The following is a 26,327-nucleotide window of genomic DNA, read 5'->3' as shown; positions in this document are numbered from 1 at the left end:
CTCCTTCGTCCTTTTGGATTTACCTGTGCATAAGCTTGGCATCGTGACACCAGATCTTTTACAATTTTGTCTGGCTTTGGGAGGTAGTACCTGGATCTGAGGAGTTCGCAGAGCTTGGTTGCCCCCTTTTGGGTGGTCTGGTGAAGTTGAGATATCAGTTTGCTTCCTAAAGCTGTGGAGAGGATGGGCCTCCCATCTGGTAATATTCACCATCCCATTTTTCCTACAATAGTGCCTTCCTTCTTTGCCCAGTCCTTTTCCTCAGTTGTGTATGTCGGTTTCTATGGCAGTTCCAGCCCAGAATACATAACCAATATGGACAAGTGTTCCACTGGTTCTAGGGCCACTTCCTGGGCCTTCTGGCAGCTGCCCTACTGCCCCTGGTCTCAGGAGAGTCTCCTCTTTGATGACCTTTACAGTGTACAATGACTATCTTTCTTGGCAACCAGATGACCTCTAGTAAGGCTAGGATCTCTCCTCTGTTCTTTATTTCCTTCCCCGTTGAAGTGAGGAGCCCCCTTTCCTGGTTTAATACCCCATGTACATGAGCAGTGGCAAAAACATATTGGCTGTCGGTGTATATTGTGATAGCCTTCTCCCTACCCCAGCATAGTGCCTGAGTCAGGGCGACGAGCTTGGCCTTCTGAGGTTCCCCTGCTGAGGGACGGGGCCTGCTCTGTGACTACTGTAGCCTCTGTGTACCTAATACCGTTTTGGACAAAGCTGCTTCCATCAGTACAGAGTACTTCATCTGCTGCTGGTAGAGGGACATCAGTTAGGTCTGGACAGGTGGACCAGACCACATCAGTCACCTCAACACAGTCATGTAGAGGGGTTTTGGGGTCATCTTGTTGTAGAAATTCTCTGAAATGACTGACCCAACACCAGTTAGGGTGGAAAAGAGGAAGCTTATTACACTGATCGGCCGAGATTAGAATAGTTCCTGAAAGATCCCAGTTTGATATGAGCTCCCATTTTATAGATTTGTGATTAAGGGCAGAAGCAGGTAGGTGGGCTTGCAGAAGCTGAAATGTGACAGTGATTGAAGTTGGATATGGAGAGGGCAATGAGGGGAAATTTCTGAGCAAGTTACTGACATACCTGTCTTTTATATGCAGTTGCCTGGATACCTGTCCTCCTGCAAGTCACTTACCTGTAGTTATATTTTTAGTTAAGAGTTTAGGCTTAGGAGTTTTCTGCTCCCTCCCCCAGTCTAGGGGGCTTATGCTTAGCAGAGAAAAAAGAGTGCCTTCAAAGTCAGTGGGGTCAGCCTCTTCCACCAGGCAACCAAAAGATGGGACCAGCGGGGAATCCCTTCCCAGTGTAAACAGAGCGTTCGCCTGATAAGAGGGAAAAGACAACTTAATTTAAACACTTTTCTGGTTTTTATAACACAGGCCTGGCTGAAGGTTGAACTGTCTACGGGGCCAGGGACTGGAAAGCTGGAATTAATTGCCTGGACAACCGGCTGATTAAAGAGAGAACTTCGTCGTTTTCTTTGTCTGTAAAATCTAGCTGTGGGAACACTCTCCTGCAACACAGAGGACGGGGGAAATTTCAGCCTTTTATTTTTATAACTTTTGGGGTCGACTACAATCTGGCAAGAGGCTTGCTGGGCTAAGGACTGCCGTTTGGCAAAAGCGTATTCAGGGCTAATCCAGAAGAAGTGCCTGGCAACAGGTTACCCGTGCATTAGACATCTACCACTCTGGGCTTCCTCTCAGGAGGGTCTCAACGTAATGAGGGATGGTAAGCGGCAATTCTTGGCCCAGCGTTAATTTATTTGCCTCCTTTACTAACATGGCAGTGGTGGCCACAGCTCGCAGGCAGGCCAGCCTCTTGCTACAGAATCCGGTCTTTTGGACAGATAAGCCACTGGTCGCTTTCAAGGGCCCGGGGTCTGAACAAGGACTATCTTTGCAATGCTTCAGACTTCATCCACGAACAGGTGGGACAGCTCAATGATGTCAGGTAGCACCAGGGCAGGGGCAGAGGCTAAGGCCTTTTATAAGATCTTGAAGGCTCCCTGTTTGGCTCCTGACCATTTTAGGGGTCCATCTCCTCCTAGACTGGTATATAATGGTCTTGCAACTTTAGCAAAACCCAAAGCCCACAGCTAGCAATAGCCTACTGCCCCCCAAAACTCTCTTACTTGCCTCTTAGTCCTTGGCATTGGAATCTGGAGGATTGCAGCAATATAGCTCTGAGACAACGTCTCAGATATCAGTTGCCCTCAGTTGGGGCACCCCTCTACTCTGATCCTCCTGTCTCAGCCTCCCAATGCTCGAATTACAAGCGTGCGCCACCACACCGGCTTCCCCTACCCATCTTTAGGAATAACAAGAAATGAAAATAAAGAAGGAACATGCAGAAAGGTAATAAAGTGAAAGTGTTCAGTCTCTCACTCCTGTTGCGTTTAGACCTAGACAAAAAAACAATTATTAGGAGAATGAAGATGCTTAAAATCCAGGGATTAGACCACCACCATCTCGCTGGGGCCTTATATGCAGAGTTAGCGAGGAATGAGAGACTGGAGAGTCCAAGGGAATGTGCCAATTGAAGCCTTTATTAGCTGGCCAGCGGTGGAGGTCTCAATCTAGAAATCAGAGTAGGGGGTGCCCCAACTGACCGGGGTTAGGGGCTTATAAGAGATAAGCACACGGGTTTACAGCAGCGGAGATTCGCAAGTTAGCCTATCTAGGTGGTCAGGTGCTGGGTGAGGCCTAGGCTCCACGCAAGGTCAGAGGGTAGAGGACTTGTTGGGGAAGGGCCCCCCAGTTGTAATTAGGTAGATCATTCCTAGAGGTACAGGTTAAACTTTAAATTAGAAGCTTAAAACACGAGGGGGGGGGCTTAAGAGGATTTAGTTACTCCTAAATGTCAGGGGAGACAAAATGAACTCTTCTGCTTCCATACCAGACTTCGCTAAGTAGCTGAGGCTGTCGGAGAACCGAGATCCTCGGGTACCAGCCTCCTGGATGCTGGAGTTATAAGCATGTTCCTGGGCTTGTTGTTGTATTCCTTATTTTGAAACAGGGTTGTCATCGAGAGAGAGAGAGAGAGAGAGAGAGAGAGAGAGAGAGAGAGAGAGAGAGAGTGTGTGTGTAACTCAGCGGCCTTCTACCTCCGAGCTACACCCCCAGACTTAAGTTGCCGAGAGCCCAAGTAGCTTGAGGCTGGCTTCGAACCTGTGCGATCCTCCTGCCTCAGCCTCCCAGGTGCTGAGATCACACCCCGCTCCAAGATAGCTTTATTATTATTTTTATTTTATTTTATTTATTTTTTGGTGGTACTGGGGATGGAATCCAGGGGCCTTCTACCTCCGGGCTACACTCCCAGACCTATTTTTTATTTGGAGACAGGGTCTCTTAAGCCAGCGGAGGCTGGCTTCGAACCTGCGCGATCTTGTCTCAGCCTCCCAAGTGTTGGGATTACAAGCAAGCGCCACCACGCCCTGCTCCAAGGTAGTTTTATTTATTTATTATTTTTGGTGGCACTGGGGTTCCTGGAAGCCCTTCTACCTCCGGGCTACACTCCCACACCTATTCTATACTTTATTTGGAAACAGGGTCTCTTAAACCGGCGAGGCTGGCTCCGAACCAGCGCGATCCTCGTCTCCGCCTCCCAAGCGCGGGGATTACAAGCGAGCGCCACCACGCCTGGCTCCAAGGTAGTTTTAAAGCGACCCAAAGCTGTGTGAGCGAAACGCTGCTTTAAAAGTTCAAAACCCGAGGCTTCAATGGTAAAAAATACAGCACGAATTTCTCTAATGTTTCCAAACTCAAGTATACTTCAAGCTGCGAGGAGACAGAAGAAGAGAGAAACGAAGGGTGAGACCGTACAGCTAACAAAGCCGCGGCCCGCGCGGGAGCTCGAGAAACGCCCACGCGCGCAGACGCGCGTCCGCGCTCCAGCTAGAGGCGCAGGGGCCAAGCTCGCGTGCGCGGGGACAGCCAATGGGCACCGCCAGCCTCGCACATGCGCCCCAGGCCCCCGGCGGGGGCCAGCTGCGTAGGCGCCACAGGCTCCGCCTTCCGCGCAACTGACGCAAGGAGACTGCAAGACGTTCGCAGTTATCCCGTGTGACCTTGAGTCCTTCCTGCTGCCGAGGACCCGGGCTGTCTGAGGTTCTGCCTGCGTGCTCCTCTTCCCTCCTTGGCTTTTCGCTGATCCCACAGCCTCCAAGGCTGGAACAAAAAGGCAACCTGTTTTCCACAACCATGAGACGAAGCACATTATAGGCACGTCCTGGTTCCGGGAGCGGAAGTCCGGCAGTCTCTGGTCAGGCGGCGCGGGCGGCGCCTCAGCGGAAGGGAGGGCCTCGGGGCCTCCCAGGCCAGTCCCCGCCCCGCCACCCCACGTGGTTGGAGATTTCCAGAAGCGCCTCCACCACCTTACCGCGCGGCTCCCGCACCTCCGAGCTCCTGCGTGTTGCTCCGTACTCTCTCGGCCCAGCCGCCATGATTAGCGCCAGCCGAGCCGCAGCAGCCCGCCTCGTGGGAGCCGCAGCTTCCCGGGGCCCCGCGGCCGCCCGCCACCAGGTAAGGACCCGCCGGTCCTTCACAGAAGGGCTCACGGCCTCTGCCTCCGCGGGCAGGCCGCGCCCTTCAGGGTCAGGCTTCTGCGCGAGAAATCAGAAGGGGAGGAAGACGGTGGGCCTTCCGTAGGTAGCGCTGCAGCCTCAAGAACGTGTTCAAGGTTTTCTTTCTTTGTGTCTTGGATCCTGCTGAGTCACCCGCTTCGGGATCTAGTCTTATTCGACAAATTATAAAGTAGTTCTGACAGTTCTGTGGTTGCTTGGATCGGTTCGGCCTCTGGGGCGAGGGATGCAACGTACTCGGTTGGAGTGACTAGTTTGGGTTTTATTTCCCCTTGAGAGTCGAAGGGTAGTTGCTCTTGTAGTGTGTGCAGAGTACCGTTATTATGATGAAACGAAGATAAAGACCCAAACAAGAAGTCGAAAAATTAAATTCCAGCTCCATTGCTCGTACTTAAGAACCTCTGGAAATCTTCGGTGTTGAGATTATATTCGTGATTTCAGAAAAGAATAATCGGGAAAGGGAAAAAGTTGGGGAAATGGTCGCTGTTTACCTATATCTAAAAGTGGGCCTTATTCCCCCCAGAAATTCCAGTTTTGTGGAAGCCATAAATGTAGCCCGAAGTTAGTTGAAACAAAGTAGTAGTAAAGGTGTTTTTTTTTTTCCCCCTCTTGTAGAGGCATTGCTTAATTTTTTTTCTTTTTGAAGTGACTACATGATTTATAACTATGGTTCCTTCAAACTAGTTGCGTGGCAAGGTCAGCGGAAGTTTCTCTTGAATAAAACTGTCTGCATATGTATTTAGGCTAGTATGTAAAAACTTAAAGGGAAATTGAAAGGTATTTGTTTCTTAATGTAGTGGTTCTCAATCTGGGGCAGCCCCCTCCCCCCCAGGGGAGGTCTCAAGAGTTTGGAGATTTCGTTTGTCACAGTCTGAGAAAAGATGCTTATTAGCTTCTAGTTGGGTAAAGGTCAGGAATGTACCTAACCAGCCTACAATTCACAGACAGAAATTTGGCTCAAGGTAAAGCCAGAGTTGAAAAACTCTTTTGTAATGTAAGGCAACACAATTTTATATTTACTTATTTTTATCTGACTTATTTGGAAAACTAGATTATTAGCTTTATTGCATAGTGCTTTTTATAAAACATTTTAATTCGACTGTAGTTTATATCAAGACAAGGTGAGACTTTCATGTTTTCTCAGAAGAATAGTTGGTAGAAGTCCAAACTTATTTAGTTGATGTCTGATATAACCTTTTTCTTTTTTAGGATTGCTGGAATGGCTTTAGCCATGAGGCTTTTAGATTTGTTTCAAGGAGGGATTATGTGTAAGTATGTTTATTTTCTTTCATAGAATATATATTAAACCCTGGAGTGGTGGTCTCTACATACAGGTTGAGCATTCCTCTAAAATTCCCCATCTTGGTGGAAAAGGAATGCTTAAACTGATGTGCTCTAGTCTGTTCCCATATCAGGTATTTATCTTAAATATTTCCTTCTGTCATTTTGGAGACCACTACTTAAGGTAACCATGGTGTTCAAATGTCTTACAGATCAGAAGCAATCAAGGGTGCAGTTGTTGGTATTGATTTGGGTACTACAAACTCCTGTGTGGCAGTGATGGAGGGTAAACAAGCAAAGGTGAGCATGATTAGAAAATCTGGGTTACTTAGAGGTAGCTAGTACCCTATGCAGAATAATGGCTTAGATAAGGGATTCTAAGACGTGTGTGTGTGTGTGTGTGTGTGTGTGTGTGTGTGTGTGTGTGTGTGTGTGTGTGTTTAGGATTGAATACGGGGGCAGTCTACCTCTGAGCTACATCCCTAGCCCTATTTTATTTTTATTTTTCATTTGGAAACAGGGTCTTTCTAAATTGCTGAGGCTGGCTTTGAACCTGTGATCCTCCTGTCTTACCCTCCCACATCACAAGCATGCACCACCTTATTGGGCCTGATTTGTATTTTTTATTTATTTTTCTGGTACTGGGGGTGGAACCCAGGGGCTTTTCTACCTCTGGGCTATACTCCCAGACCTATTTTATATTTTATTTGGAAACAGGGTCTCACTAAGTACCTAAGGCTGGCTTTAAACCTGTGCAATCCTCCTGTCTCAGCCTCCCAAATGTTGGGATTACAAGCATGTGCCACCGTACCCGGCTTCCTTATTTGTATTTTATTTTTTATTTTTATTTTATTTATTTATTTTGCGGGTTTGGAGATGGTACCCAGAGGCATTCAACCTCCGAGCTACACCACCTGCCCTATTTTATTATTATTATTTTTTTTTATTTTGAAACCAGGTCTCACTTAGTTGCAGAGGGCTTCACTAAGTAGCTGAGGCTTTCCACGAACCAGGATCCTCAGGTCTTAGCCTCCCAAATGCTGGGATTACATGCATGTGCCACCACACCAGGCTCCAGTTTGTATTTTAAAGGTTGCTTTTGGTTGAAGACTTTTGAGGTGAGCCATTGAGATGCTGATAATTGAATGGATTTGACCTCCCAGGATGGGATTTAAATGTTTTCTTGAGGTAGAGGTTAGACTGGTTTACTCTTGCGAAGAGTTGTAATGGCTTGCACTCTAGTCAGAGTACTGCAGTTTTGTCCATTGAATCACGTTAGAGATGAAGGCCAGAAGTGAGTGGATTGGAACTACATGTCCAGGAGCTCCTTGCTCTATAAAGGTGGTTATTTTTATTTTATATGGTACTGGGGGTGGAACACAGGGGCTTTTCTACCTCCGGGCTAGACTCCAGAACTATTTTATACTCTGTTTGGAAACAGGGTCTCACTAAGTTGCTGAGGCTGGCTTTGAACCTGTGCGATCAGCGATGAGTTTACAAGCACGCGCCACCATGCCTGGCGAAGTGGTTCTTCTGAAACCTGTACATGAAAACTTTATTCTCTCTAGATTATTATTAAGACTTAGAATTTCTGGTGTTCTAGAATCTTGGCTTTTTTGTTTGTGAACTTTCAAGATTTGTTTTCTCCTCACGATCTCTTAATTATTTATATTTGGTGGTGGTGTTGGGGGTTGAATCTACAGGTACTCTACCTGCAAACTATACCCCCAGCCCCATTTTACTTTGAGGGGAGGCAGTTGCTACATGGGTTACTACATTTCTGAGGCTAGTCTCAAACCTGAGATCCTCTGTCTTAGCTTTTCAAGTACTGGGGTTACAAGTATGCACCACCACACCTTGCTCTCTCACGCTCTTTTGAAACATCTTAAGCTATCTAGAGTCTTATCCCACTTGTTTGGTACCAAGGGAAGAGAATCTCTTAGCCATCACAAAAGTTTGGGTTTAATCCTCCATGCGGAAGGGGATTATCTTTCTCAACACTGAAGTGTGTGTGTGTGTGTGTGTGTGTGTGTGTGTGTGTGTGTGTGTGTGGTGGTGGTGGTGGTGGTGGTGGTGGTGGTGGTGGTGGTGGTGGTGGTACTGGGGTTCCTGGAAGCCCTTGTACCTCGGGCTACCCTCCCAGACCTATTTTATACTTTTTTTATTTTTGGAAACAGGGTCTCTTAAGCCAGCGCAGCTGGCTTCGAACCTGTGTGATCCTCCTGTCTCTGCTTCCCAAGCGCGGGGATTACAAGCGTGCGCCACCATGCCCGGCCCTCAACACTGAATTTTAAAACTTTTTTTGTCATTAATTATAAGTTTCAAGATGAAGGATTAAAGCCGGTGGTGGCACATGCCTATAATCCCAGCATTTGGAAGGCTGAGACAGGAGGATCCCAGTTCACAAACAGCCTCAGCTACTTAGTGAGACCTTCTGCAATTTAGAGAGACCATTTCAAAATGAAGAATAAAAAAATAAGGCTGGGTGTGGCTTGGAGGTCGAATGCCCCTGGGTTCCATCCCCAGACTCACCAAAAAAAAAAGACAAAAGGACTAAAGATATCAAGGTTTATTAAATGCCTACTGTTTTCAGTAGTAGGTATTTGAGTCAGCAAGCATTCACAGCACTATAGCATCCCATTTAGTATTTTTCTTAAGGATTTGTGTTGAGATTTCAGACCTATTTCATTGCTTTAACAGAAGCTACAAAGATTCAGGTGATGACTTGTTTGTCTTATTTGGGTATTTTAGGTGCTGGAGAATGCTGAAGGTGCCAGAACCACACCCTCCGTCGTTGCCTTTACAGCAGATGGTGAGCGACTTGTTGGCATGCCAGCAAAGCGACAGGCGGTCACTAACCCAAACAACACATTCTATGCCACCAAGCGTCTCATTGGCCGACGCTATGATGACCCGGAAGTACAGAAAGATATGTGAGTAAGAGCAAAAACAGTTATTTGCAATGGGCCAAACAGAAGACTCTTAGAACTTTGATCAGGATCCTGGAAACACTTTATTTTTTATTTACTTTACATATTGTTCCTGGGAAGAAATCCGTGCCACTGCTAAAGGGGTAAATCCATTAAAAACAAAAAAACTCATTTTTTCCTTCGCACATTAGATCTTTTTTTTTTTAACCTGAAGTATTCCTAAACTATGTAAGTCAGTTTTGAAAACAATATAGATGGTGGCTTAGGTTCCATCCTATGTTAATTAGCTATGTATATAACTGATCCTTTGTTAATCAGCTGTATACATTACCAGCCCTCTTTTCTTGAATTCTGAATGGAATATCAATTCTGTAAGAATCATAGTATTTATATAGTTTCTTCAATTAGCATGACAGTTCAAGGTTCATTCATCTTGTGGCATGTAATAAGTTTTATCCACTTGTCAGTTGACGGACATTTGGGTTGTTTTCACTTTGGGGATATTAAAATGTTGCTATTATCATGCTTCCGTTTCTCTTGGATAGTTAGATACCTAGCAGTGGAATTTCTGGTAGATGTGGAAACTATATTTTTTATCTTCAAATGGAGCTGCAAAACTGTTCACAAAGCAGCTGCAAAAGTTTTTGCTTGGTGAGAAAATGTTCAGGTTTAATTAGGGTGTTATTTTTGCATGTTTGTGGTTGTTTTCCAAAAATTTTCTGGCCTTCATTTACTATGAGTCTTGTGTAGGGTAGAAAATGTACATTCATGATGTCTGATAACCTTGTCAGGGTAGGGTGCACTGGCCAGTTTTCTCACATAATTTTTGTATCTTTCAGTAAAAATGTTCCATTTAAAATTGTCCGTGCTTCCAATGGTGATGCTTGGGTTGAAGCTCATGGAAAACTATATTCTCCAAGTCAGATTGGAGCATTTGTATTGATGAAGATGAAAGAAACTGCAGGCAAGTGGATTTCACATTTGAGAAAGTTCAAATATTCAAGTGATGAGTCAGAGATTACTAGACTGAAACCCCAGGTTTTATAGATGAGACTGTGGTGCCTTTTTTTTTATTTAGTTTTTTGGTGCTAAAGATGGAACCAAAGGACATACCTCTAAGCTATACCCCCAGCCCTATATTATTTTTTTGTTTTGAAATGGTCTCAGGGCCTCACTATTTTACTAAAGCTAGCTTCAAACCTACACTCTTCCCTGCCAGGCGTGGTGGCACATTCTTCTTTTCCCAGTACTTGGAATTCTGAGACAGGAGGATGACAGGTTCAAAGCCAGCCTCGCTCCGCAACTTAGACCCTGTTTCCAAAAAATATATAAAAATAGGTCTGGGGTTATAGCCCGGAGGTAGAAGGCCCCTGGGTTCCAACCCCAATAACAAAAAATCCTACAGTCTTCCTGAGACAGGAGGATTGCAGGTTGGCAGCCAGCCTCAGCTACTTCGGAGGTTCTCTGCAACTTAATGAGACCCTGTTTCAAAACAAAGAGTAAAAAATAGGACTGGAGGTGTATCTTGGAGGTAGAATGCCTCAGGGTTCCCTCCCCAATACCTCAAAAAAAAAAATGATGTGTATTGTTTGCGTCTGCAAGAGAGAAACATATTATGCTATATTAATAGTTCTGTTGCCTGTTTTATCCAGCATAACACTGATTGACTTTTCTTTGTTTCTTTTCCAGAAAATTACTTGGGACACACTGCAAAAAATGCTGTCATCACAGTTCCTGCTTATTTCAATGACTCACAGAGGCAGGTGAGGTCAGTTAGTTTTTTTACTTAACAAGAATGCTCTCTGGAGCCCAAGGGGGCAAAAATGTTCTTATCTTTGTTTTCTTTAGGCCACTAAGGATGCTGGCCAGATATCTGGACTGAATGTGCTTCGGGTGATTAATGAACCCACAGCTGCTGCTCTGGCTTATGGTCTAGACAAATCTGAAGACAAAATGTAAGTTTGTATAATAAATTCCAACCTGGATATGTGAAACTAGGGTTATGCAGCATAATAGTTAGCCTAAGTCATCATTATTTCTTAGGCATTGCACTTTGCCCTTAGAATTAAAATTAACTTTCTTTATCTTCAAATCTGTTTTTTATTTCTCATTTGAGGACCATTCCAGTATTTACTTTGGGGCTTTGCTAAATTTTTTTCTGTAGTATTCCTGTTAGCAAATATTCCTCCAAAACCATGTTTAAATGCTGCCAGTTTTATTGATTAAAAAATTAGTTCAGGCCAGGCATGAAGGTACACATTTGTAAACCCAGCATGTGGGAGGCTGAGACAAGAGGATTGTAGGCTCACTGCCAGCCTCAGCTATTTGGTGAGACCCTCCACAGCTTAGTGAGACCCTGTTTCAAAATAAAGAATAAAAAGTCTGCTGGGGTGTCACTTGGGAAGAATGCCCCTGGGTTCAATCCCAAACCATGTCTGAATACTCTGTTTTATTGATTTTTAAAAAATTAGTTTAGAGACTGGGCATCGTGGCACACACAGGTAATCGCTGTACCTGGGAGGCTGAGACAGGAGGATTTTAGGTTCCAGGCCAGTCTTAGCAACATACTCTTTTTTATTTTTTTAATTAATTATTTTTTGTGGGTATGGGACCCAGGGGCATTCTACCTCTGGGCTACACCCTGCCTTTTTTTGGGGGGGGGGGGTACTGGGGCTGGAACCCTTCTACCTCTGGGCTACATTCCTGGCTTTTTATTCTTTATTTTGAAACAAGGTCTCACTGAGTTGCAAAGGGCCTCACTAAGTAGCTGAAGCTGTCTGCAAACCATGATCATTCTGTTTCAGCCTCCTGAATGCTGGGATTACAAGCGTGTGCCACCATACCCGGCTCTGAAACTGTTTTAAATAGGTCTATTTCAGAGGTAAATGCCCCTGGTTTAAATCCCCAGTACCATCGCTGGGCATGGTGGCGCACGCTTGTAATCCCTGCGCTTGGGAGGTGGAGACAGGAGGATCTCGCAGGTTCAAAGCTAGCCGCGGTGGCTTAAGAGACTCCTTTTCCAAATAAAAAAGTATAAAATAGGTCTGGGAGTGTAGCCTGGAGGTAGAAGGGCTTCCAAGAACCCCAGTACCACAAAAAAAAAATAATAAAAATCTCCAGTACTAAAAAATAGTTTGTTTCAGCTCTGTGCATTTTCCTGTTACTTGGCAGAGTTGTGCGTTAACATCTGCATAAATGTTACTTAGAAAATAACCTTTTTTATGCCAGGCATGGTGGCGCATGCTTGTAATCCCCGCACTTGGGAGGTGGAGACAAGAGGATCGCGCAGGTTCGAAGCCAGCCACGCTGGCTTAAGAGACCCTGTTTCCACATTTTAAAAAAGTATAAAAATAGGTCTGGGAGTGTAGCCCGTGGGAGTGTAGCCGGAGGTAGAAGGGCTTCCAGGAACCCCAGTACCACGAAAAAAAAAGAAAAAAGAAAATTACCTTTTTTGCCAGGCGTGGCGGCGCACAATTGTAATTTCAGCATTTCGGAGGTGGATACTGGAGGATCAAAGTTTGCAGACAGCCTCAGCTACTCAGGCCCTTTGCAACACAGTGAGACCCTGTTTCAAACATAAAAAAGACTAAGAAATAGGGCTGGGGGTATAGCTTGTTGGTACAGTGCCCTTGGTTTCTAGCCCCAGTACCAGAAAAAAAGAAATTTACTTTTTTTTCTTGGTATTGGGGATTGAACCCAGGGTTGCTATATCTTTGTTACACCATCAGCCCTATTTTTATTTTGAAGCAAAGACTTGATACGGTTGGCTGAGCATCTTACTAAATTGCTGGGGATAGCTTCAAACCTGGAATCCTCCTTTCTCAATTCCCCAATCCTGGGATAACAGGTACACACCATAACAACCAGCTTTCATAATGACTAAACACTAGGAAATTAAGTTCATGTTTGTTTAGTTATTAAGGTTTATTCCCTTGTGTTAGGTTTTGTTTTTTAAGACTTTGTTTTTTTCTTTCTAGCATTGCTGTATATGATTTAGGTGGTGGAACTTTTGATATTTCTATCTTGGAAATTCAGAAAGGAGTCTTTGAAGTGAAATCCACCAACGGGGATACTTTCTTAGGTGGTGAAGATTTTGACCAGGCCTTGTTACGACACATTGTGAAGGAGTTCAAGAGAGAGGTTAACTTTTTATTACATTTAGTAATTTGTAATTAATATGTATGGGTCTTATTTGTTGAGAATTTCTTCACATTTATTTTTGCTTTATAAGTTCTTGTTTTGTATTTTTTCTCTCATAATCACTGAAATTTTGTTTCACATTCCTGAGCGAACTGAACTCTTCTAGTAATAGTAGCTTTAGATTGTGAATAAACAGGAGATCAAAAAGTATATGGCCCTCGGTACATAATACTGGAAAAGGAATTTGGGGAACATTTTTTGGGAGGGGTGGTACTGGGGATTGAACTTGGCATTCTGCCTCTGAACTATACCCAGCGCTATTTTATTTTGAAACAGGGTATCCCTAACTTGTGATCTTGTGGGGGGCCTCATGAGATTACTGAGGGTGGTGTGAACTTGTAATCCCCCAGTCTCAGTCTCCCAAGTACTGGGATTACAAGCATGTACCACCATATCCAGCTGGGAACTCTTTTTGGAGGATCCTGGAGGTGGAACCCAGAGTCATTCTACCTCCAAGCTATACCCTGAGCCCTATTTTATTTGAAAAGAGGGTCTCACTAGGTTGATAAGAGCCTTACTATTTGCTGAGGTTGTCCTCAAACCTGGGATCCTCTTTTATTTCAGTCCACACAGGTAGGTGTCTCTTTCAGAATAGGTTTTTTTCTTGCAGACTTTTTTCCTTTTCAGTAAGAACTTTATTTTAGGAAAAATGTCCTCATGTTGTCTCCTCCCCCCGCCACTAAGGAAGCAGCTTCATGGGTTAAAAGCGATCCATAAAGTTTATCCAGCACCTTAGCACCACTCAGTACTCTTCACTTTCAGTCTTTTCAAGTCCTTTTTTTTTTTTTTTTTTTTTTTTTTTTTTTTTTTTTTTTTTTTTGCAGTACTGGGGATGGAACCCAGGGTCATTCTATCTCTGCTGCTACATCCCAGCCCTACTTTTTATTTATTTTGAAACAGTTTCACTTAATTGCAAAGGGCCTGCCTCACTAAGTAGCTAAGGCTGTCTATGAACTGCAGTCCTCCTGTCTCAGCCTCCCAAATGCTGGGATTACAAGCATGTGCCACTACAACCGGCTCTGAAATACCTTTTTAGGAGGATCCACATCACTCTTTTCTGCTTCTTTGTCCTTCCCAATGAGAAGACCCAATGTATCTCCTGCTTTTTAACCTCCCAATATTAAGGTCTCTCTTCAGGATAAGATCATAACTAAAAAGACTGCACAACTTTTTCCAAGGCTTTGTAGGCTTTGATGACACTAAGGTTGGTCATCCTGAAGCTCCTCTTTCTGTTCACTTTTCTCATTATGATCACCATCATGACCTACTTTTTGCAGTCTTTGTGTGGGTGTGGGTGTGTGCACTGGGGATGGAATCCAGAGGCATTTTACCTCTGAGCTTACCCCCCCCCAGCCTTGTTTTTTATTTATTTTGAAACAGAGTCTTACTGAGTTGCAAAGGTCCTAAATAGCTGAGGCTGTCTGCGAACTGCGATCCTCCTGTCTCCGCCTCAAATACTGGGATTACAAGTGTGTGCCACCATGACTGACGTTTTGTAGTCTTTTTAGTGGATTTTTAAATAAGTTTATATTACTTTTGAGTCTTATGGAAAAAGGAAAAATTATTCTGGAGATACTAAAAGCCAAGGTAGTCTTAGACAATATTACGGAAAAGTGTTTTATAGTTTGATGCATTTAATTTTACTAGAAAAATATAGACATCAATTTCAGAAGCACAGTTTGAAGGAGGTGTCCCTAGAAGAATGCCCCAGAGTCCAACCCAGGCATCTGGCTTTCCTGAAAATCCCACTGAGCAATCTGGTACTTATAGCCATGGTGCAAATAATCTTTGTGTCAGGGCAGCTCATCTCTCCTCATAGCAGTCCCTGTAGATTTTTAAGGGTAGTAAAAAGTAATTCATGCTTGCTTACAAAGAGGTGGCTACATTTTGTGGTGTTGTACCTTTCCATTGTAATTTGAACAATATTGACCTCACTGATGCTAATTTTGTTTGCCTTCCCTTTATAGACAGGGGTTGATTTAACCAAAGACAACATGGCACTTCAAAGGGTACGGGAAGCTGCTGAGAAGGCTAAGTGTGAACTTTCCTCATCGGTGCAGGTATGACGCAGAATTCCAGCAGGCCTTTCTTTTTTGGGGGTACTTGAAAGTGAGATTCATAGCAGTACATATATATATATATATATATACACATGCGCGCACACACATCGTCATTTGATTTGTTTCCTTCCCCCTACCTCTTCCCAGGAGTCTTTGTTTGGGGGGCCATTACTATACTAGATATTGAACCCAGGAGCATTCTAACTCTGAGCTCTACCCCAACTTGATGTTTTTATTTAGAAACAGGGTCTCCGCTAAGTTGGTGACCACTGGCCTTGAACCTGAAGTACCAGGATTATGGGTTGCACCATTAAAGACTTCTTGCTGGGCATGGTGGCGCACGCTTGTAATCCCAGCATTTGGGAGGCTGAGACAGGAGGATCGCATGGGTTCAAAGCCAGCCTCAGCTACTGAGTGAGGCTCTCAGCAACTTAGTGAGACCCTGTTTCCAAATAAAATATAAAATAGGTCTGGGAGTATAGCCCGGAGGTAGAAAGCCTCTGGGGGTTTCCACCCCCAGTACCACACACAAAAAAAAAAGACTAACTTCTTTATGAATATTTTTAGCTCGTTTATTCGAAACGCATATTCTTGCTTTTGTTTTGTGGTCCAGGGGACGAAGCCCAGGGGATTCTACCTCTGAGCTATATCTCCAGCCCTATTTTAATTTAATTTGAAGGAGGGTCTCACTAGGTTAATGAGAGTCTCACTACTTACGGAGGCTATCCTTGAACCTGTGATCCTCCAGTCTCAACCTCTCAAATACTGGGATTACAAGCATGTAACACAACATTGAATGACATACTCTTCCCTTCCCCTTTACATTTATTTATTGTGATGTTGGGGATAGAAGTCAGGAGTATTTTACCTTCCAGCTATATCCTGGCCCTTTTTCGTTAGTTATTTTTGTTGTGAAACAAGATCAAAGTCAGGTATCATGCTGCACACCTATAATTCCAGTTCTTGAGAGGCTGAGACAGGAGGACTGCAGGCTTAAGGCCAGCCTCAGGAACTTAACTGTGAGACCTTCTGTAACTTAGTGATAATCTTGTTTCCAAAAAAAGTTAAAATAAGGCTGGGGGGGTAGAATGCCCCTGGGTTCAATTTCCCAGTTTCATGAATAAAACAAACCTTGGCCATGAGCAAAGGAGTAGCATTGTCAGAGGTTGTTATCTCTCTCTCTCTCTCTTTTTTTTTTTTTTTTTTTTAAGCCCAGAGGCATTTGGACCTCCAGGTTACACCCCAGCCATGTTTTATTTTTTATATTTGGAAACAGGGTCTTGCTAAGTTACTGAGGCTGGCTTTGAACCTATGATCCTCCTGTTTTAGTTTGCTAAATAGGATTATAGGTATGTACTACCACCCCTGGTTTGGAGGAGCTAAAATTTCTAGCCCACCAAAATCAGAGGTTATATTGCAGCCAAATAATAATTTTAAGATTTGAATGACATTGGATATACTTGCTTTCCTTTACAGATAATGATTTCAGTGTTAGGGATAGAGTTGAGTGGTAGATCACTATCATGCATGAGGTCCTAAGTTTGATACCTCAGTACAGAGGAGGGAGGTGTTTTTTTATACTTGATATAGGAGATTGAACCCAGGGCAAGTGCTATGTATTATCACTGAGCTATCTATACCCATCCCAGGATAAGCCACTGATATAAAAAGCTAGCCACACACTTGTAATCCTAGCATTCGGGAGGCGGAGACCCAGAGGATCCTGGTTTGAGGCCCTTCGCAACTCAGATCCACCCTGGGACACTTCAACAAATTCTTTGTTAGCCTAAATATTCTTAGTTATACACGAGAACCCATGCCATATTAGAACTCTTGAGACCTAACAGTGAATGTTACACAGTGGGATTATTAGCTGCTTTCCATGGACTTAAGTCAGTTCTTCTATTTCTCACTAGTGGGGGTGTGCATGCACGCCTGCGTTTTGTGCAAGAAAGAAAGATTTGGGGATTGAACCTAGATTTATTCTACCTCTGAGCTATACCCCAGCCCTATTTTGCCTTTTTTTCCCCCTCAGTACTGCAGAGTAAACCCAAGGGCATTCTACCCCTGAGCTATACCCCTTGCGTGTGTGTGTGTGGGGGGGGGGTAGGTACTGAGGATGGAACCCAGGGGTATTCACTTCTGAGCAATAGCCCCAGCGTTCTTTATTTTGAAACAGGGTCTGAGTTGCAAAGAACCTTCCAAATGCTGGGATTACAAGTGTACGCCATCACGCCCAGCTCCCAGTAATGAGCACAGATTCATTGAAGGTTCAATTAGTAGCCAAATTAGAATTATATTGAAAGCCCTGCATGGTGGCACATGCTTGTAATCCCAGCATTCGGGAGGCTGAGACCAAAGGATCGCAGTTCGTGGACAGCCTCAGCTACTTAGTGAGGCCGTTGGCAACTCAGACCTGGTTTCAAAATAAAGAACCCTATTTGTTATCCTTTACTTTGAAACAGGGTCTCACTTATTTGCAGAAGGTCTCACAGAAGTAGCTGAGGCTGGCCGCAAACCTGCAATCCTCCTATCTCAGCCTCCCAAGTACTGAGGTAACCATGTGCCATCACACCTGGCTCCTATTTTATCAGGAAACAATCTCTTGGTTGCTGGGGCTAGCTGTCCTGAAACCTGCATTCCTTCTGTCTCAGTGCCTTATGTATACCATACCTGGCTATTAACATTTATGTAGCTTTCTTATACTATTATATTCACTGTTAATCTGTAAAATGAGTCTGAGCATCCCTGTGGAATTCTAAGTCTTCTTTTCCTAGGGTATAGGTTTATTTTAATTGGAGTATTGGATTTAAATTACCATGAATCTTCCCACTGGCATGAAATTAAACATTTCCTTTGCAGACTGACATCAACTTGCCATATCTTACAATGGATGCTTCTGGACCCAAACATTTGAATATGAAGCTGACCCGGGCTCAATTCGAAGGGATCGTCACTGATCTAATCAAGAGGACTATTGCTCCATGCCAAAAAGCTATGCAGGATGCAGAAGTCAGCAAGAGTGACATAGGAGAAGTGATACTTGTTGGTGGCATGACTAGGATGCCTAAGGTATGGACCCAATAAATTTTTGTCATAGAGAAAAGGGAAGACCATGACGGTGCATTTTGGGGACCGCTGACTTATGTTGTGCATAAACATGAATATGTGACCTATTCTGCAAGAGTGACTTAGGAGAAAGACGGGATTGTGTCCTGAATAAGGACTTTTTTAACTTTTTATTTTAATTATACAGTGTAAGATAAGATTTAGGAGAAGCAGATTATCATTGGAGATGGCAGCATTGCAATATCCTGGACTCAGTCTTGTAAAAAAAATTTTATTTGGTGTACTGGGGATGGAACCCAGGGGCCTTCTATGCAGAAGCTCCATGCTACACTTCCAGACCTATTTTCTATTTTATTTGAAAACAAGGTCTCACTGAGTTGCTGAGAGCCTCACTAAGCTACTGAGGCCGGCTTTGAACCCTGTAATCCTCCTGTCTCAGCCTCCCAAGTACGGGGATTATAAGAATTTGCATTTTATATTGGGTCTCACTAAGGGTCACCTTGAACTTGTGATCCTCTTGCCTCAGCCTTCTGAGTAGCTAGATTCTTTTTGCATACCTTCATCAAATTTGTGCAATGATGCATTTTATTCAACACATCATTCTGAAAGCATAGATGTGTGGAAAACTAATGACTGAGCACAGATTCATTGAAGGTTCAATTAGTAGCCAAATTAGAATTATATTGAAAGCCCTGCATGGTGGCACATGCTTGTAATCCCAGCATTCGGGAGGCTGAGACCAAAGGATCGCAGTTCGTGGACAGCCTCAGCTACTTAGGCCGTTGGCAACTCAGACCTGGTTTCAAAATAAAGAATAAAAAAAAATAGGACTAGGGGTACAGCTCGGAGATAGAATGCCCCTGGGTTCCATCCCAAGGACCGCACACAAAAAGAAAATGATCTTGAAGCCTGAGTTAGTGATTTGGGTATTTTCTTGGTATCTCTTTTGAAATAACTGCATTTTAAAAATGGGCAAAGAACAAATGGGGAGGCCTAATAGAGTTAGGAGGCTATTTGGAGGGGGGGTGCTGAGGATTGAACCCAGTGCAATTCTACCTACCTCCAAACTAAACCCTTAGCCATATTTTACTTTTACTTGGAAACTATGTCTTGCTAAGTTGCAGAGGTTGGCCTCTTACCTGCAGTCCCCCATCTCACCTTCTGAAGCACTGGGATTACAGGCATGTGCCACCATGCCCAACAAAGGGGCACGTTTATATCAACACAGTATCCAAGGTACTATTCTATTTGCAATTTTTTGCCCTTATAAATAGAATGAAAACACATTAGCAATTACTATTACTTTCTTTTTCTGTGTGTGTGTGTGTGTGTGTGTGTGTGTGGTACTGGGGATTAAGCCCAGAGGCATCCTACCTCCAAGCTATATCCCCAGCCTGATTTTATTTCTTTATTTCTTATTTGGAAACAGGGTCTCATTATGTTGCTGAGCTTCTATTTACTGAAGCTGTCTTTGAACCTGTGATCCTCCTGTCTCGGCCTCCCAAGTACTTGGATTATATGTGTGTGCCATACTATCACGTCTGTGGGTGTGGGTGTGTGTTACTGAGGGTGGAACCCAGGGGCTTTTCTACCTCCGGGCTATATACCCAGACCTATTTTATACTTTATTTGGAAATAGGGTCTCACTAAGTAGCTGAGGCTGGCTTCAAACCTGTGTGATTCTCCTTTCTCAGCCCCTCAAGTGCTGGGATTATAAGCATGCGTTACCACGCCTGGCTATCACTTTCTTTAATGATCAGTTGATAATGTAGGACTTGGATACCAATTTTTAAGCCCCCTTATCCAATACTATCTCTTTCAGCCGGGCGTGGTGGCACACACTTGTAATCCCAGCATTCAGGAGGCTGAGACCTGGAGGATCGCGGTTTGCAGACAGCCTCAGCTACTTAGTGAGGCCCTCTGCAACTCAGCAAGACCTGGCTTCAAAATAAAGAATAAAAAATAGGGCAGGGGGTGTAGCTTGGAGGTCAAATGCCCCTGGGTTCCATCCCCAGACCCGCAAAAATAATAACCATCTGTTTCAAATGATTGAATTAATGTGCAGGAAACTATGAGGTTCTGATTAAAGTTTGTGTTACCAGATCATTAAGAACTCAACTATGAAGTAGTGAGTAAACATTTTTGGTTCTGAATCTACCTGTCTTAAGAACTAGCTGGCATTTTAAGACTTAGTCTAGCCGGGCGTGGTGGCACACGCTTGTAATCCTAGCATTTGAGAGGCTGTGACGAGAGGATCAAGGTTCACAGACAACCTCGGCTACTTAGACCCTCTGCAACTCAGACCCTGTTTCAAAATAAAGAATAAAAAATAGGACTGGGGATGTAGCTCGGAGGTAGAATGCCTCTGGGTTCCATCCCCAGTACCGCAGAAACAACAAAAAAGACTTGATTTGCCCGTCTCTTCCCAGGCATTTGCCTTGAGTATTGGATAACTGATTTTTTTTTTTTTTTTCTGCTACTCAGGTTCAGCAGATTGTTCAAGATCTTTTTGGCCGAGCCCCAAGCAAAGCTGTCAATCCTGATGAGGCTGTGGCCATGGGAGCTGCTATTCAAGGTGGTGTGTTGGCTGGTGACGTCACAGATGTGCTTCTTCTAGATGTCACTCCTCTGTCTCTGGGTATAGAGACACTGGGAGGTGTCTTTACCAAACTTATTAACAGAAACACCACTATTCCAACCAAGAAGAGCCAGGTAAGCTCTATACTAAAAAAAACTTCACTTTCTGTTTTGTAGTTTAGTCTGGGTAGTAGTAATCTTGTTTTCTTTTTTGTTCTCATAGAAAAGATCTTTTATATCAGCTAGTAGTGATTATTATAAGGAGGATATTGTCTTTTAAAAGTCCCATAATTTTGACTCAGATTCCTTCATAGTATTTTATTTTCAAAGGCAGGAAAGGAATAGCCTTGTTGGGATTATGGATGGTGATTTTCTTGGGTAAATGGTAGGGTACTATGATACTGAGTTATTAAGAATTATTTCCCAACTCTCTTGATTTTTGTTTATTTATTTATTTTTGTGGTGCTGGCAATGAAACCCAACAATCTTCCTATACAGGCCCAAGTATATCCCCAGCCCTATTTTTTGTCTTTATTTTGAAACAAGGTCTCACTGATTTGCAGAGGGCCTCACTCTGCGAAATGCAATCCTCCTATCTCGGTCTCCCAAATGCTAGGATTACAAGCGTGTGCTACCATGCCGGCTTTTATTTTATTTTAGAATTGGGGATTGAACCAAGGGACATTCTACCTTCAAGCTATACCTCCAGCTCTATTTTATTTTTATTTGGAAACAGGGTCTCGCTAAATTGCAGGGGACCTCACTAAGTTACTGAGGCTGGTTTCAAAACTGATCCTACTGTCTCTCAGCCTCCCAAGTACTGGAATTACAGGATTGGGCTACCACGTCCAGTTTGATGTCCATCTGAGAAGCTGCAGCTATTGTATTTGTGCAATGATGTATTTGTCAACACATCATTCTGAACGAAAGTATGTGATGACCTCTTATGACTGAGCACATGATAGGTTTATTTCTGATCATTGTTCTTCCAGATCAGCATGCTGCAACATTTTCTTTTCACGTGTGTGTGTATGTTTTTTACTGGGGGTGGAACCCAGGAGCCTTCCACTTCCAAGTATACCCCCAGCCCTATTTTATTTCTTGGAAACAAGGTCTCACTGGGTTGATGAGAGTTTCGTTACTAACTGAGGCTGTCCTCAAACCTGAAATCCTTCTCTCTCAGCCTCCTAAGGGATTACAGGCCCGGCTTCACTCCTTCATGACATCTATGCTACTGCTGCATCTTTGTACAATGCATTTGCTTAGTTTGAACGATGGCTATTTAATGCCCTTTTGTTGTGTACAAATCCTACTCATGTTCCCTGAAAAGACATAAGCCTTTGTTTTCAGCTTAGAATATATTAGGACTCTTCCAGAATTTGGATGTGGATTTATTTCCTTGGTTTGCCTTCTGTATAAAAGTAGTAGTTTGATCAGATTGCCAACCAACAAAGGTGTATTCCTCCATAGGTGTTTTCTACTGCTGCTGATGGACAGACTCAAGTGGAGATTAAAGTGTGTCAGGGTGAAAGAGAAATGGCTGGAGACAACAAACTTCTTGGACAGTTTACCCTGGTAGGTATTGTGAATTTGAATATTGTGTACCTCCATCTCTTCACTGTAAGAGACCCACCCAGGGTTTCATTGTTTACAAGAAAGCGTGCTTATGCCTTTTGTTTTAGGAACTTTAGCAAGAGCGGTACCACACAAAAAAAAGAGCATTCAAAATACAAAAGCCAAGGAAATGTTCAAAAACAATGCTAATTCAAGAGCAATTCCTATTTCTCTTGATTATTCATTTAAGAATCGATTAGTATTGTTTACTTTTGATCAACATTGCCTGTTGGTGATATGAGCTACAATGGGGCAGTTTCCTCTCATTCCAGTAAACTTCAGGGGTATAAGACCTGTTGAGTTTCAGGCATCAAGTTTAGTTGTTTCTCTCAGGAAGCAAGTGATAAGTTTACCTGAAGAGCATATAGGTTTGGAATAATAATACTGGATGTTTACTTATTTAGATTGGAATTCCCCCCGCTCCTCGTGGAGTCCCTCAGATTGAAGTTACATTTGACATTGATGCCAATGGGATTGTACATGTCTCTGCCAAAGATAAGGGCACAGGACGTGAGCAGCAGAGTAAGTCTTCATTTATCAGACTCTAAGAGTCAGGTGAGGGACCTTTGTTGGGAAATAGGCCTTTATTGTTGTATGTATCTCTTCTTGGGCCTAAGGGGAGGATAATATACCCTCTGATACTTTTCAGTTATATTGATTTTACAAGTGTAATGTGGCATGGGAGTGGGGCAAAGGTAAGCACTGAGCCTTTGGATTGCTAAAGTTCTAGTAAGTAAACAGACCAGTGATCTTCCTGTATTTCACAATTTTGATTTATTTTTCTTATTATAAGACAATAATTTATTTTTACAATTGGCTACTATGAGCAGGAATACTTTTAATATAATAGATGAAGAGGCATATAATTTTACCTGAGAATTAAGAGGTGCTTTCTTTCTTACTAGTTGTAATCCAGTCTTCAGGTGGATTAAGCAAAGATGATATTGAAAATATGGTTAAAAATGCAGAGAAGTATGCTGAAGAAGACCGACGAAAGAAGGTGATTAGTTTTGCCTTTCTTCTAAACTTTGAGTAAAGCTGGGGCGTGAAGGTAGAGTTTGAACACCACTACCTCCCAATCTATTCTTCCTTCCCTTTGTTTTAATTTAGTTATGTGTGTGGTACTGAGGATTGAACCCCAGGGACGTTCTGCTTTCAAGCTACACACCCAGCCCAATGTAACCCAGGAGCATTCTACTCTGGAACTACAGTTTCAGCCCTGGTTTATTTTGAAATGGGGTCTCACTAGGTTGTAGAGGGCCTCATGAAGTTGCTAAGGCTAAGGCTGCCAAGAACCTGCAATCCATCCTCCTATCTCAGCCTCCCAGCACTGCCCACCCCCCGCCCCCACCCCCCGTACTGAGGATAGGTCCCAGGGGCCTTCTACCTCCGGGGTATACTCCCAGACCTATTTTATATTTTATTTTGGAAACAGGGTCTCACTAAATTGCTGGGGCTGGCTTCAAACCTGCATGATCCGCCTGTCTCAGCCTTCCAAGCTCTGGGATTACAGGCATGTGTCACCACGCCAGGCAGACTTTTTTTTTTTTTTTTTTTTTTAATTTACTGAGACAGGGTCTTGCTATGTTACCTATGACCGAAGCTGATCCTAAAATCCTGGGCTCAAGTGGTCCTCCTGTCTCTGCACTCCAAATAGCTGGGATTACAGGCATGCACCACTATAATCAGTTTGGATTTTTTTTTTTTTTTTTTTCATACTGGAGGTGGAGCCCAGGGGTATTCTACCTCCAAGTACAACCCCAGCCCTATTTTTTATTTATTTTGAAAGAGGGTCTCACTGAGTTACAGAGGGCCTCTCACTGAGTACCTGAGGCTGTCCTGTCTTGGCCTCCTAAATGTTGGGATTACAAGCGTGTACAACTATGCCTGGCTTGGATTACTTTTCTTGTTCTCTTTTCTCTCCCCTCTTTCTCCCTCCCATGAAAATACTCATGTTAGAAAACCCAACTCGGGTGCCAGGCATGGTGGCACATGCTTGTAATCCCCACGCTTGGGAGGCAGAGACAGGAGGATCGCACAGGTTTGAAGCCAGCCACGCTGGCTTAAGAGACCCTGTTTCCACATAAAGTATAAAATAGGTCTGGGAGTGTAGCCCGGAGGTAGAAGGGCTTCCAGGAACCCCAGTACCATAAAAAAAAAAGAGAAAAAATCCAACTCATATCTCTCAAAGCTATCCCAGACTATGTCAGACCACAGTGGTTTTTTCTTCAGCTCTATTTCCACATTTTTTTATTTATTTGTGTGTTTGGGTTTTTGTGTGTGTGTGTTTGCTTAGTGGTTCTGAGGATTGAACCCAGGGGCCATCTACCTCCAGCCCTTTAATTTTTGTTTCGGAACAGGGTCTTGATAGATTGCTGAGGCACACCACACCTAGCCTAATTTTACTCTTAATTCACAGAGTAGATAGCTTATGTCCTGTTCAGTGTGAGTATTCAGTGAACTTTGGTTGATTGGAAAGTCATTTGTACTAAACTTCTAATTTCTCTAAGGAACGAGTTGAAGCAGTTAATATGGCTGAAGGAATCATTCATGACACAGAAACCAAGATGGAAGAATTTAAGGACCAATTGCCTGCTGATGAGGTAAGTTTTAAAACAACCCAAAAAATTGGAAGGATGACCACCAATACCAACGAAGTTCACTTATATGTGGATCTTGAGAGATTGAACATTTAAAGAATTATTCTGAAGGCCAGGTGTGGTGGCGCACACCTATAATCCTGGTACTTGGGAGGCTGAGACAGGAGGATTGCGGGTTCAAAACCAGCCTCAGCAACCTAGCGAGACCCTGTTTCCAAATAAAAATTAGAATGGGGTTGGGGGTTAGCTTGGGGATAGAATACCTCTGGGTTTAACCCCAGCACCACAGACACAAAAAACAATTCTGAAGATTATTGGTACACGTAATGAAACCTGGGAAAGTGAGGATTTTTGTGTTTTCTTTTAAGTGCAACAAACTAAAGGAAGAGATTTCCAAAATGAGGGAACTCCTGGCTCGAAAAGACAGTGAAACAGGAGAAAACATTAGGCAGGCAGCATCTTCCCTTCAGCAAGCATCATTGAAGCTCTTTGAGATGGCATACAAAAAGGTACAAGGGCTGAGGGGTGTTTGGGCTTCAATTAATGGTGATTACAGTTGCTTGTAAATGTTAATTACTGTTACTGGTGGCTCCCTCGATAGCCAATTTATAGAATTGAAAGTACTGGACTCCTGCCCTCTTGGATTCTACTTTGAAAATGGGGGTAGAGAAAGGGAAATAGAATCGTAGGAAACTACAATACTGTTGGAATGGGGGAGAACACAATTCACAGGACAAGAGGGTATATGTGATTTAATGTTCAGCAGAGAAAACTGAGTGGTTTTCATATTTTCTTAACAGATGGCATCTGAGCGAGAAGGCTCTGGAAGTTCTGGCACTGGAGAACAAAAGGAAGATCAAAAGGAGGAGAAACAGTAACCATAGTAGTCTGTTTTGGAGCCAAAAAGACAACATTCTTTGTGAAGCTTAGGAGTGAGGTTCTTCTGAGCAGAAATGAGCAAACTTCAGTCTTCTTACTGTGTTTTTGCAGTAATCTATATATAATTTCCTTAATATGTAAATTTAGTGGCCATTACCTAATGATCATTTAATGGGCAGTAATTCTAACAGTATAAAGTTCCTAGCCTGTCATTTCAGCTGCATGTAAAGGGGCGGGAGTAGGATGATCATTATAAAGACTTAAAAACTGGTTTGTGCTGAAGTCACAATATTTTCAAAGGGTAAAATCATTTCACACACAATGAGGTGCACCATGGACCTGGAATAAGACTGTATGAGGATGAAGATCCTTCTAGTTGGCTATAATGAATGTCTGTATACATGAGATGACTTCAGATAAGGCCTTACAAGGCAAGCCAACTAGATAAGCCATGTTTTCAATAGGAGGGTCAGGGAAGGATATGTCAATGAAACACAAACTAAGCTATTTATGTTCG

At 43.3% G+C, this 26,327-nt stretch overlaps 1 protein-coding gene across 1 annotated transcript; it reads left to right on the top strand.

Annotated features, from left to right (window-relative positions):
• Positions 1 to 4,460: 4,460 nt before the first annotated feature.
• On the top strand, positions 4,461 to 25,809 carry HSPA9 (heat shock protein family A (Hsp70) member 9; the record flags this gene model as incomplete). The annotated part of the gene is made up of 17 exons (XM_080700848.1): positions 4,461 to 4,541; positions 5,810 to 5,868; positions 6,094 to 6,181; positions 8,633 to 8,814; positions 9,651 to 9,775; positions 10,501 to 10,574; positions 10,660 to 10,766; positions 12,789 to 12,951; positions 14,979 to 15,071; positions 17,934 to 18,143; positions 20,625 to 20,852; positions 22,188 to 22,292; positions 22,736 to 22,853; positions 23,237 to 23,331; positions 24,842 to 24,934; positions 25,300 to 25,440; positions 25,732 to 25,809. 17 exons carry the CDS (start codon positions 4,461 to 4,463, stop codon positions 25,807 to 25,809), a joined length of 2,040 nt encoding a protein of 679 aa, XP_080556974.1.
• Positions 25,810 to 26,327: the final 518 nt, after the last annotated feature.

Source organism: Muscardinus avellanarius (genome assembly GCF_963383645.1).
Source record: "Muscardinus avellanarius genome assembly, chromosome: 1".
NCBI lineage: Eukaryota > Metazoa > Chordata > Mammalia > Rodentia > Gliridae > Muscardinus > Muscardinus avellanarius.
This window is presented reverse-complemented; position numbering and strand designations above follow the sequence as displayed.